This window comes from Acartia tonsa, chromosome 13 (genome assembly GCF_053477335.1).
Source record: "Acartia tonsa isolate MP-2025a chromosome 13, ASM5347733v1, whole genome shotgun sequence".
In the NCBI taxonomy this organism is placed as follows: Eukaryota; Metazoa; Arthropoda; class Copepoda; order Calanoida; family Acartiidae; genus Acartia; species Acartia tonsa.
The window spans coordinates 34,967,058-34,980,569 of record NC_137272.1 but is presented as its reverse complement, the minus strand read 5'-3'; the positions used below and the strand labels follow the sequence as shown (position 1 = coordinate 34,980,569).

Below are 13,512 nucleotides of genomic sequence, written 5' to 3'. Positions count from 1 at the left end.
ATTGTAATTAGAGATATTGCTGAATTATCGTAGGTTGAACTTTTTAGTGTTTTTGCAAGCTAACACAATAAGGACATGTTTTCAGAATACATAATGAAAATATATTTTACTCAAACAAAACTATTTGTTTAGAAATATGCTTTAAAAAAATATATCAGAACTATACCCTTATTTTAATTACAAATTGTTAAAGAATGTTGTGCTATCTTATGAATTAAACGAAGTAGTAATGAAGGAACACTTGTTAACCTGATCAAACTAGTAAAATTTATTTATTTGCCTAATTTTATACAATAGACAACTTTCAAACATTTCTGGGATTTTATAACCAAGGATAACACAATCCACGCGAGATTAAATTAGCTTTGGATTGATATTTTTGGAACAATAACAATTATAACCATAAAATATATTTATTTGGCAGGTATTGTCAATAAATCACTATATAGCATAGTATTGAGACCGGTCTTTACAAACTTGAATGCATTATGTCGACATTAAGATGAAATATAAGCGACATCCCTTCAAATCAAATTATATTCAAAGGGGTAGTTTCACGAAATGCATTTGAACTTAATTTGGTGAAACGCATATTTTATCCTGGTTAATGGGTTAAACTACATTTATATGGCATATACTTGAAAGAATTTCAATTTCTACCACGTAGTTTTTAAAATATCACGACTTGAAAATCGTCTTTTTAATTTGCATATATCACAAAAAAACAACTTTCAAGTCATGATATTTTAAAAACTACGTGGTAGAAAATTGAATTTATTTCAAATATATGCTATATAAATGTAGTTTAACCCATTAACTAGGAAAAAATATGCGGTTCACTAAATTAAGTTCAAATACATATCGTGAAACTACCCCTTTGAATAATAAAATGAAATCAAGTAGATGTTTTTCAGTCTTTTCAGTTTTCTAAATCGACCAAGCTAATATTGCTTGATTCACTTCTACAAGAGACAAAATGAATTGAAAATGATTGCTAAAATCGAAATATATCTTCATGTCTTAGAATAGTGTAATTTTTTTAAAAATAGGTTGAAAAACATACTAACTTTAAAATAAAAGATGTTTTTCATTTAATTTATGTTAGAATCCAAAAATTTTAAACTGTAATGAAATGCAGTTTAATACAATTTATGTTATTTTTATTCAATAATTAGAATCTTAAAAATTAGTTTTAACAACATTTTTGAGACATATATTTGAGAAGTAGAGCATTGCACATTATTTTTATTCAAACTATGACGCTTTCATTTTTTCGTTTCTTTGGCCCAAATAACTCTTAAATAGTACGGTCCAATATTATATATTAAAAAGGTCAGGTAAAGGTTTTTTCAATTCAAGAAATATTTCAGTCTAATATAAGATTATAAGTTTTCTTTACCAGGTTAAAACAATGGCGTGCCATAGAGACTTCTTCCCCCACCCCAACTTATTCTTGTATTCCAAAAAGGGGTTATTGAGTGTTCACCCAAATGCAGAGGCGAATTATACTATCCACACCTCTCCGCAAGAATCTGCAAAGTGTGGCGATAAAATTAAGGCCTATATTTTATGTTTTCATTTACAGTTAAATCCTTCTTTCCCCTTCTTCAGAGATATTTAAGTTTTTTAAAAAAATTAAAATCCTTATCATTAAAATAACAACAACGACTTTTAATTTTCAGGGTTAATATATTGCCTATCAAAAATATTTTATATTGAAATACGATTATTGACAATTAATTAGATGAACTTTTGAAATGAAATAAATTATACACTTATTTTTAATATCCCTGAAAATTTTACCTTACTGAATTTGAATTTATATCTGTCTGCTAAAATGTTCATAACATTTACATAAATAACTCCCAGTGGTAAAAAAAATAATATTAATTTGTTGTAATTTATAACAGATTTTTAATGTAATAACGTACGTATTTGATTTTAAACGATATAATCATATGTAAGCATTGGACTTTTTTTATTACAGCCATAGCAGTGCCGCATTTTTTTTGCGGTAACCAAGACGAAATTTAAATTATCTCCCGCAAACATGTATTCAATTTTCAAATGAAACAAGGATGACAACATCCATAAAAGCGAAGCATTGAAATGGTAGGACAAACGGACATTAACATTTGTATAGTGTCAGAACTGAATGACCAGAATATAAATGTATAAGAGTCAAACCAAAATTGAAAGTAAATTTGTTGAAAAACTGCTAGATACAGGATAATGTTTATGGACATACTTACATTTTTAGGACTTGATTATAGAGTTGCTTCGCTTATAACATTATACTTTGTTGTCCCAGGAATTAATATACCAAAAATCAGATCAATCGGATGATTAGATCACATTAAAATTTGTTGTTAAAAAAGTAAAAAAATCAACATGTTTAAAATGGACGTACGGACATTCTGGTAATGATTATAGAGTTGCTACGCTTTCTAAATCGTACCTAACTACTAAAGGAATCACCATGCAAAGTTTGAAATCGATAGGACAATTCTAACATGCCTAAATTAACGAAAAAAGCTATCCGTTACGGACGGACGGACCGACCCTAATGATAGAAAAGCCTCGCTTTTAAAAATAGGGCCCAGATGCAGTAGTCAGAAAGGATAGTTTGAATTACCTAGGGTGAATGTTAAAATTTTTATAAATGGGAGGGGGGGAAGTTCTAACACTTCTACGTAAACAGTGATTATAGGCTTTGTCTTTGGAGTGAGAGGATAAATTATTTCACAAAAAAGTTTCCTTTTGGGATGTAGTTTCCTTATTTAAAAAAATAGGATTTGCCTCCAGGTCCAGGTACTGCAGGCCTCCAGGTGGATTCTGGACAGGTAAAAAGAATCAAGTCAGAACAAAACTTATTTAACAAAAGTTGGTACTTTATGGGCAGTATGAACTAATTTGCAGAAAATTTTGAAATCAGGCTCCAGGTTCAGGACTTCAGGCCTCTAGGTGGATCCTGGACAGGTAAAAACTGAAAATTTTTACTTTTAAAGTCAGAATAAAACTTATTTAACAGAAGTTGCTACTTTATGGGCAGTATGAACTAATTTGAAGAAAATTTTTAAATCAGGCTCCATGTTCAGATACTGCAGGCCTCTAGGTGGACCCTAGACAGTTACAAACTGAAAAATTCCACTATTTAAGTTAGAAAAAATATTTTTTAACAAAAGTTGCTACTTTATGGATGGTATGAACTAACTTGAAGAAAATCTTGAAATCAGGCCCAATGTTAAGTTACTGCAGGCCTCCAGGTGGATCCTGGACAGTAAAAACTGAAAATTTTTACTATTAACGTTAGAACAAACCTTATTTTAAAATCTGCTACTTTTTAGCTAGTATTACCTGATAAGCTTAAGATCTCGGTAACCACTGAACCGATCGGATTCTTCTCTTCTGGGTATATTAGTCATGTTGTGGTTTTAGGCTATTTTCTTGGGGCGTGGGACACCCCAACCCCCCCCCCAAAAAAAAAAATACCCCCTATTTTTTTTTTTTTTTGAAGATGCAGTTTCAGATTTTGAAGATGCCGAGCCAGGGCCTCAACTTTTTTTTTTGATGATGCTAATGATGATGAAGATCCACCCCATGTACTACATTTTTTTTTTAAAATACTTCTTGGGGCAAAGCCCCTAGAGGCTAGGGGCAAAGCTGCTAGTAACTTAAATAGTAGAAATTTTAGTTTTTAACTGTCCAGGATCCACCTGGAGGCCTGCAGTACCTGAAAATTGAGCCTGATTTCAAAATTTTCTTAAAATTAGTTCATACCATCGATAAAGTAGCAACTTTTGTTCAATAAGTTTTGTTCTCACTTCAAAAGTAAAACTTTTCAGTTTTTAACTGTCCAGGATCCACCTGGAGCCCTGCAGTACTTAAATCAGTTTATACTATCCATAAAGTAAGTTAAATAAGTTTTTTTCTAACTTGAATTTTTTTTACCTGTCTAAAATCCACCTGGAGGCTAGCAGTATCTAAACCTGGAGGCCAAATAAATTATTTTTTTTTTAAATAGGAAAACTACATCCCAAAAGGAAACTTTTTTGTAAAATAATCTATCCTATCCCTCTAAAGACAAAGCCTATAATTACTGTTTACGCAAAAGTGTCAGAATCCCCCCCCCCCCTCTTAACACTAATTGAAAGGCCATAATTTATTGAATTAAAATGTGATTATCTTATTATATAAAGTAGTAAGCTTTTTTGTCTGTAGCGAAGGATCTTGCTAATCGCTGACCCGATATGGTTCTCCTTTACACTGAAGCTTCCTATAGGTCCTGAGTTGGTTTTAGGCTATTCTATTTGATAGATAAAGTCTGGGTATGGTGTTAGGCTATTTTTCTGCCTTTATTGATCCTTTAGAATAGAGCCTCTAGATGCTAAGGGCGCAACCGCTTGTATATATCAAAGAGCGAAGCTTTTTTATCATTATTAAAGCGAGTTTTTCTATAATTAGGGTTGGTCAGTCTGTTCGTCCGGAATGGATAGCTCATTTCGTTAATTATGGCATGTTAAAGTTGTCCTATCAATTTGAAACTTCATATGGTGATTCCTTTTGTAGTAAGGTACAATTTAGAAAGCGTAGCAACACTATATTCAATACCAGAATTTTCGTATGTCCATTTTAAACATGTCGTTTTTTTTCTTTTTTAACAACAAATTTGTATGTGATGTTATTATCCGATTTATCTGATTTTTGGAATACTGATTCCTAGGACAACAAAGTACAATTTCATAAGTGAAGCATCTCTATATTCACCTCCTAAAAAGGTATGTATGTCCTTAAACATCATCCTGTAATTTAGCAGTTTTTAACAAATTTACTTTTAATTTTTTCGACTTTTATATATTGATTAATGAGTTCTGACAATCTACAGGTGTTAAACTTCGTTTTTTAACCGTTTCAGAGCTTCGCTTTTATGGATGTTGTCATTCTTGTTTTTAATGTCTATTTTTGAGGCGTCCAAATAATTACTGTTTGGAGGGAACAGGGGACATAACTCCATCTATCGCACAATTAAAATGAGAGTGCGATCTAAATTTATGATCATAGTATGTTACTGCAATTTTCAAACTTAATCTTATCAATATAAATATAGTTTTTAATTGAAATTAAAAGCGTTCAGAAGCTGCGGGTAAGCCTCAGTGAAATCGTCATATTATAACTTTAAAATTAAGCTGGATATCTAAACAGGTTTCTTTACAGCCATTTTCCTGGATAAAATCTTTATTTTGCACACCTGCGGAATTTGAGGCTTGTGTGCGGCTGTCGATCCCTTGAAATTACTATTCTTAGCCCAACATAAGAAAACGATATATTCTATGATAACAGCTGATTAGATAAACAATAATTCCTTTTAATGAAAAAATATGTATTTTTTGCTAAAATCATGTTTTAAATTTTTTTAAAAAGTTATACAGCTTAAAAAATAAAAATAAACAATTTTTATTTTACACCTTTTTTTATTTTGCTGCCTTAATAAGGAAGTATTTAATATATTTGAATCGGCTTAATGCAATTTTTTATCTTTTTTTTATGATTATTCAATACATATGAAAAAGTAACATTTAAAAATCTCGCCACAAGAAGATTTAACAAACAAAACATTGATTTTGAGTACGATTTGATTTTTAAGTTTTAGAAAAACTATAGAAATATTCAAAGTTAAGTGTTTGTTTGCATTTTGAAAAAATAATTTTGCCCTGTTCTATTTGATTAGAACTTTTCAAACAAACTTCATTTTATAAAAAATTAATATTTTTTAATGTTTTTTAAAACATATTACTTTAGATTGGTTAAAAGTTTATTTTTCTATGTGATTTAGGGGTTGCAATTTTTTTGCAAATTACGTTTTTTGGCTTTTCATTCAAATAAGTTGCACAATTCTGGTTTTTACTGTATAAATTTATTAAATGACTTCAGAAAAACATATTAAAATCCTTACATTTACTTTTTTTTCTAACAATCTGTTTTTTAGGAGACTTTTTATATCGCTGACAAAAATGGCATTATTCTGCAAAAAAATATTTTTTTTGCAAATATAAAGATATGAAAGTATTTAATAAATGGTTAACTTTAATTTTTGTTTCAGCAAAATGCATTATTGTTTCTTATAAGATGAAAATAACGTATCGCGAATATTTGTTGCAATTTGAATGCGATTTTATTGCAAAAAGGAGGACAAAGGATTTTAGTTTTAACAGATTATGATTCTGGACCCAAAATTACATAGGACTGAAGTTTTCCTTTGTTGATTGCTGAAAGTTAAAGTTTCTTGCTCTAGAATTGCTATGTGTGTTAACACATGCTACCTTATTCAGTTCAATTGTCAAACAATATAGTTGTTTATTCGTGTATCTAACTGATAGAAAAATGGCCAGGTTATGTAATTCAAAAATGCATTTGCGTACTTTGTAGTATGTCAATTGATATAAAATAAGTGGATGTTATAACAAGAGAATTTTGTTGACAATTTAAGTTGCTAATATAATGTTTATTCATTGATCAGTAGTTACCTCCAGTAGTAGAGGAGAGGATGGGAATAAAGAGGATGTAATGGAGTTATAGGTAGCTTGAAATTCTATTTTATTAGATTAGACAAAAAATCTGGTGCAATATCCAAGTAATTAAATTTCGAATGCCCTTACATAATAATTACCGGTATCTACATCACAAGATATTATTTCGCTTTCACAACTAATGGGAAATGATACGCAGGAAAAAGTAGTAAGGTTTTTTTCTCTGTTTTTTATCTTGAAAATCGGAAGATTTATGAATGTCCATAAATAGCAAAGTAATAACATCTTATAAGAAACGGTAAATAATTACACAATCTCTCATTCAAATGCTTAAAAACTTTTATATTTTATCAACTCTTGTTAGGGTTGTGTAATTTTTCTGTATCCAAACTTATCCACCAATAAATATAATTTACAGAAATTGTATTTTTGATTATTATAATTGGGATATACATCAATTTTAGGCAATGTTGTATCCTTTTAGAAACATTAGTATAATAAGATTAAGGAATCTAAAATATTTTAAAGCTTTTTTTTTTAAAAACAGTAAAACAACAAAAATATTTAAGATATAATGTTAATATAAAAATTTTTTTAAAAACAAAAATTAATGCACAATATCACTAAAAACTAGCTGTAACTGTCTAAAATATTAAAAGATAAAGAAATTTTAACTATTTAAACTCTATTCAGGACACTATAATACTAAGAATCTAATAGCAGACAGAAATATTTTGAGTGGGAAAAATAAATCCTTTGGCCAAGCCTCCTGAAATTTCAATACTTTCTCAGCTGATCACACACACACAAACACACACACAACAAACATTAAAATAGAGTTTGTATAACTAGAGTGTTAGGAACCCTTGAACTCTCAAATATTATTTGAAGAGTGGGGACAATTGTGAATAAATCACTCTATCTAGCCCTTCTTTCCTAACATTTCCAAGCTACCCAATTTCAGCTGTTTTTTAAGAATGCCAATAAGTATTTAGATGTGCTGAAAATGGATTGCCTATTTCTTCGAAATAATTTCCAAATGTGTACAGCAGATAACCCAATTATTGCAAACGCTATTTTCAGCTACTTCGGTCAAAAGGAAAAGCGATATAATGTATAAACGATTTATACATTATAGTACATTCAAAATTTTATTTTTTTAAATTTTAATTTTTTGGGGGGGAAGTTTGGAGCTTTTTTAGCTAGTAGCAAATATTGAGATAGGACGCGAATGCTAAGTACCCTTTCGGAAACTAAAATTCAGTACATCAAATACTAATACAAAGGCAGACTTTGAAATCTGTAATGTAAAATATCCTTTTCTATTTATTGCACTTTTTGGGGAAGAATCATTCCAAGTACCTGGTCGAGCACAGAATAGGGGGAGGAGGGGCTTAATTTTTTGTTAATTATTTTTGGTCAGATAAGGCTAGCGGGATTACCCAGCAGAGTTAGAGCACCGCAATTACAGGCCTCGCAGGTGTTTTGCATAAGAAAAAAAACACCCACGGGATTTATTTTAGAATTATTTTACTATTTAATAAAAGCTTGACTATGATATGAATATGAAATAAAAAATTCGTCCGAATTACATAGATCTTTCAACCCATTAATACTTCTAATTATTGAATCTATGTTAAAAACAAACTACTATGACTTGAAACCTGTATTTGATATTATACAAGTCGGTCTAATTCTAAGCAACTCCGCTTTAACTTTACGAACCCATAAAAAAATACTTTCCAGAATGATAAAATTAAAGTGTAAAAGTGGCTCACATACCAGCTTCAGTTGTAATGCTTGTAAAAAAAAGTAATAGGATCTGTCCCTGTCTGTCTGTATGTGTGTTCCGAAGGATTTCTATAACCGCTGAACCAATATGGTTCTCCTTTACACTGTATCTCCTCATGGGTCCTAGGAAGGTTTGGTGGAGGGTACCACCATTCTCCCATGTGTGAGAAATCACCCTTTGAAAAAAATGTTCCACCAAAGATTTTTTTTATATTACAAAAATAATTGAAATTGTGGGGGTCGTAAAGAGAGGGGAGTCCCCACCACAAGAACCCATAGAGGCCTCTATTGCTTATGAACATTAGCTAAAAGATGAGATGAAGCTGTTTTAAAACATATTAGGCACCTTATGGTTAAGCTTAGTACTTCAAATTTCTACCATGTTAGTATGTCCATTTGAAGTAAAGAACAATAGAAAACTTTTGTTTATATTCCTGGCGCGTATCTTAAATAGAATACATTATAGAAAACCAATGGCTTCGCCCCTTGCCTCTAGGGGTTTCTCTCCAAGAGGTAAAACAAGTTGAGACGTATCATCCATTATCCCTGAAAATGATGTTTATGAACTATTTGTTTTATGTTAATTTTGTTATCAAACAAGGATGACATCATCCATAAAAGCAAAGCTCTAAAATGGAAGGTAAAATGAACATTAACACTTGTAGAGTGTCAGAACTGAATAAGAAGAATGTTTATGCATAATCTGAACAAAATTTTAAGTAAATTTGTTGCGAAACTGCTTAAATACATAATACTGTTTAAGGCCATACTTACAGTTTTAGGACTTGATTATAGAGATGCTTCGCTTAAAACATTGTACCTTGTTGTAATAAAAATCAGTATTCCAAAAATCAGATGAATCGGATAATTAACGTAAAGAGTTAACCGTAACGGACGGAAGGACGTACGGACCGACCCTAATTATGGAAAAGCTGAGCTTTTAAAAATTTTAGATTAAACTATCTTTTTAAACAAGCTCTTGGATTAATTAAACAAAATATGTAAATATTTACTTTTTTATAACAACTTACAAAAAGATTCTTAGAATCCGGATTTAAATATTAAAATATTAATTAAATTTCATATTCAATTTACCAAATTACTTTCATTTACAACAGTTCATTAGTTACAATAACAAAATTTATCCAAGTATAAATTAAGGCGAATTTAGAACCAATAGGATTCTAAAATTATCTCATGAGCAAAAATATACATTTTGACAATAAAAATCACGAAACCTTTCTCAGTTTATAAGATTACGGAAGCTATCATCAATTCCATAAAATTATTAGTAGTGACAGTAAAATATTTACTTTAACAACATCCTTAAAAGCGAAACTCTGAAATTGAAGTACAAACGAACATTAACACTTGTAGAGTGTCAGAACTGAATAAGCAAAATATTTATAAGTCTATACAAAATTGTGAGTAAATTTAATGCAAAACTGTCTAAATACATGATACTGTTCATGGACATACTGACATTTTTAAGACTTTATTACTGAGATGCCTTGCTTTTAACATTGTACTCTGTTGTAATAGGAATCAGTATTCCAAAAATCAGATGAATAGAATAATTTTAACATACAAAAATTTGTTGTCAAAAAAGTAAAAAAAATCAACATGTTTCAAATGGACGTACGGACTTTCTGGGGAATCAACATGCAAAATTTAAATCGAAGGACAACTCTAACCTCTTTAAATTAACGAAAAGAGCTAGCCGTAACGAACTTATACGGACGAACCGACTCTAATTATATAAAAGCTTCTCTTTGAAAAATGTAAGAAAGTCAAAAACACGTTTAGCTATAATGATTTTATTTAATATCACATACATTTTATATAAATTTTTAAACTACAATATTTCAAGACAAAAATCTAGGAAGTCTTGAAACAGAATTTATCAAAAATGCCGCCGAATTCGGCGGAGCCGTATAACTGCAACTATTCACTAACGGCGGTGAACTGTAGGCAGCTGCTGTTAAACTTAAAGAAGTTGGCGGCAACATTGTTGACATTCCTGCGTGCCCGCCAGGATGGATATATTCACGTTCGTGGGTTTTTATGTGCTTTTTCAGGTGATCTTTTCTTCCAAATGATTTGTTGCAGCCGTTAATAGGACAGTAAAACGGTTTAACACCTAAACATCAAAATATATTATTATAACTATACATAAAAGTTAAAAAAATGTAGAGGGGTAAGAATTTCTTATCCCCCCTCTCTAGAAAAGGCAACCAGAGGGAGTGTAGTACTCCCCTTCAAAAAAAACTTTCATATTTCAAGTAGGGTAATCCAAAAAAATAAGCCTCCTTAAACCCATTCAACCCCCCTACTTCAACCCACTTTTAGGATGTCCTACTAACAATAACTCCTCCAGTATAAATCATGTGTACGCACCCGACAAAATGGGTATAGATTAATTGAAGATAAACTAATCTTCCACAAAAAGAACATTAAAGAAGATAATATTTATTTAACGCGTCGTTATGAAGATGTAATTCCAGTTTTATTAGGCCAGAGGGGCCATAATATCAAAAGCACAGCTATGCTACAATATATCATACCTGTATGTATTCTTTTATGCCGGGTAAGCTCCTCATTTCTGGTAAACCTTTTTCTACAACCTTGAAAATCACAGCTAAATGGACGCTCTCCTGAAAAGTAAATAATCTAGTTAGATGAATAAAATTCAAGGACAGTAATGTCCATAAGTAGCGCAACTATTTTTTATATAAAAGAAACAAGAATCAGCTAAAAGATTTATTTTCAAATAAAACATTCTTTAAAAAATTAGAGATTCTCTAAAGAAAACTGTTTAAAAATATAAAAAATATTTGTATAATTAACAAGGATAACAACATCCATAATTAGCAAAGAAAAATATTATTTTAGATAAACAAACAAACAAAGTGAGTTATAGATCCTTTGGTCAGTAGTTATTAAAAGATAGCGTGGAATAGTAAGAGAAAAATATAATAGATTATATAAAAAGAACAGCAGTCTTACTTAAATATAAACTTAGAAAAAATACATTCTTGTTTCTTTGCTTTTTGTAAACTGAAGTGCCATGGAATTTTATAAAATCAAGACCAATTATATAAAAAGCATTGATGATGAGATGCTTTGCTTAAAACATTGTACTTTGTTGTCCTATGAATCAGTATTCAAAAAATCAGACCAATCGGATTATTACTTTACATAAAATTTGTTGTTAAAATAGATAAAAAAAATAACATGTTTAAAATGGACGTACGGATATTCTGGCAACAATTGTAGAGTTGTTACGGTTTCTAACTTTTGCAGGAATCACCATGCAAAGTTTGCAATCGAGAGGATAATTCTGACATGCCTAAATTAACGAAAATAACTATCTGTTCCAGACGGATGAACGGACGGACCGACCATAATTATAGAAAAGCTTCGCTTTTAAAAAGCAGGGGAAGCTAACCTGTATGAATTCTAATGTGTCCCTTGAGTTGACCATTATTGCTGAATGCCGCCCCACATTCTTCACATTTAAATTTCTTGGGTCGAATCTTCTTTATTGATAATCCGTCGTAAAAACTAAAAACAGAACAAGATTAGCTTTAATAAAAGTTAAAAAATTTTAATTGAAAAAAAATAACTGTCTCTCTTAGTTTTGACACGATGAAACCCCCAGGAACTGTCAAGCTTTTTATTTTGAGGGAAGTAAAATAAAGAGTTTAGTTAATTTTTGGGTATAGTCCCTTTCGTGGCAACGCCTCTTAAGGGGCGTTTCGTCGTATTTTCACAGTAGCCTTTTCCCTATTTCTATAGCCCCTGCGGGGGGCTGTAACCATGTAAGGCAATCACGAACCTAGTAATAGTGTCTGACTGATTATGACGTAAGAAAAAAAAATAGCCAATGAGAGGCCACTATAAATTTTAACATTGGTCAATAATGACCTCTCATTGGCTAATTTTTTTTCTTACGTCATAATCAGTCAGACACTATTACTGGGTTCGGCAATCACCTAACCTAACCTAAAATAACCTATCAAAAGCTACTATGAAAATACGACTAAACGCCCCTTAAGAGCCGTTGACACGAAAGGAATTTACCCCTTTTTTATATTTTGACGGGTTTCAAAAAGTCACTCAAAAATTAGGCACGTGGCGTCTTAAAAATGATTGATATGAGAGGAAAAGTGGGAAAGAAAACCCTTAAAAAAGAGATTGATAATCCCTTATTTTTATGACGTCACGGGGCTGATTTTTGAGTGACTTTATCCCCCTACCAAAGTGAAAATGTCAAAAGGCAGAACCTTCAAAGAACCATGTTTAAGTTTACATAGCTATTTCTAAGTTCTTAATGAACCAACACACATACCTGGCATAGGGCTGACAAAGCTGCTGCATTTGTATTTGTGGTAGCAGCCATTTCTCAGCCGCCAACAGCTGACTTTTAGCACTTGATAAACTTTCAGAAAGACTGAAAAATATAGAATTTTTTTCATATTTATAACTTTAATTTTGGTTTAGAAATGATGAATAATTAATCATTTCTTCACGGATCCAGAGGGATAAGACAATAGCTGGTAAATTTATGTACCTCCCCAACGACGATACACAAAACTACCCTTTCTTTATATTACAATTGGTGGTTGAAACGTTTGGACACTTAACTAAATTAAACAAATAATCAAAATAATCAAGTTCCCAAGGTTGTTAAGCAAAAGAATAATAAAATGTTAATATAATACTTTGGGGACTAGTGTAATAAATAGCCCAATGTCCACTCCCTCCCTGAACTTATTACATTTTAAATTCAAAGTAAAACAATTAAATAATTTTTTAATTCCCTAGTTTGTAAAATAATCAGGTAAATGTTGTAAGCGAAGCATCACAATTATGTATTAATCCTATTATATAAAGTAGTAAGCGTTTTTTGTCCCTCCCACTATTAGAAATCTTGTAAATCTTAAGGATGAAGAACCCTAGCACCAAATGGTGTAGAATGAAGGAGACTAGCACCGGTGCTAGTCTCTTTCATGCGAGCCAATATCTTTACTATTTACCTTTCAGAGCTATTGTCTAGGCCACGATAAGCAATGGAAAAACTATCCAAATTATTAGCAGTAAGATATTCCTTTCTGTCATTATCATCATCAATATTAACTACATCTATTTCTTCTTGTTTGGGTATCAAAGATTCAATATTTCTTATAATGTT

General features: G+C 30.8%; 2 protein-coding genes across 2 annotated transcripts in view; one reads left to right on the top strand and one right to left on the bottom strand.

The window, feature by feature from the left end:
• Positions 1–933: 933 nt before the first annotated feature.
• The window catches only part of LOC145303771 (protein-lysine N-methyltransferase SMYD4-like), a 112,361-nt gene continuing 99,782 nt past the window's right edge, over positions 934–13,512 (top strand). The window contains exon 1 of the mRNA XM_080145378.1: positions 934–971. The gene's annotated coding sequence lies outside the window, so the exon portion shown is untranslated. The remainder of the gene's footprint in view (positions 972–13,512) is intronic.
• On the bottom strand, positions 10,120–12,776 carry LOC145304254 (uncharacterized). Its single transcript, XM_080146099.1, has 4 exons — positions 12,670–12,776; positions 11,767–11,882; positions 10,883–10,972; positions 10,120–10,458 (listed from the first exon to the last, which is right to left on the bottom strand). Exons 1-4 carry the CDS (start codon positions 12,696–12,698, stop codon positions 10,184–10,186), a joined length of 510 nt encoding a protein of 169 aa, XP_080002225.1. The 5' UTR covers positions 12,699–12,776; the 3' UTR covers positions 10,120–10,183.

Coding starts and splice junctions, on each gene's coding strand:
- LOC145304254 (XM_080146099.1), bottom strand. CDS start 12,698: ATGCAGCAGCTTTGTCAGCCCTATGCCAG. Junction 11,883..12,669: donor CTTTGTCAGCCCTATGCCAG/GTATGTGTGTTG, acceptor TTCTGTTTTTAG/TTTTTACGACGGATTATCAA. Junction 10,973..11,766: donor ACACATTAGAATTCATACAG/GTTAGCTTCCCC, acceptor TTTACTTTTCAG/GAGAGCGTCCATTTAGCTGT.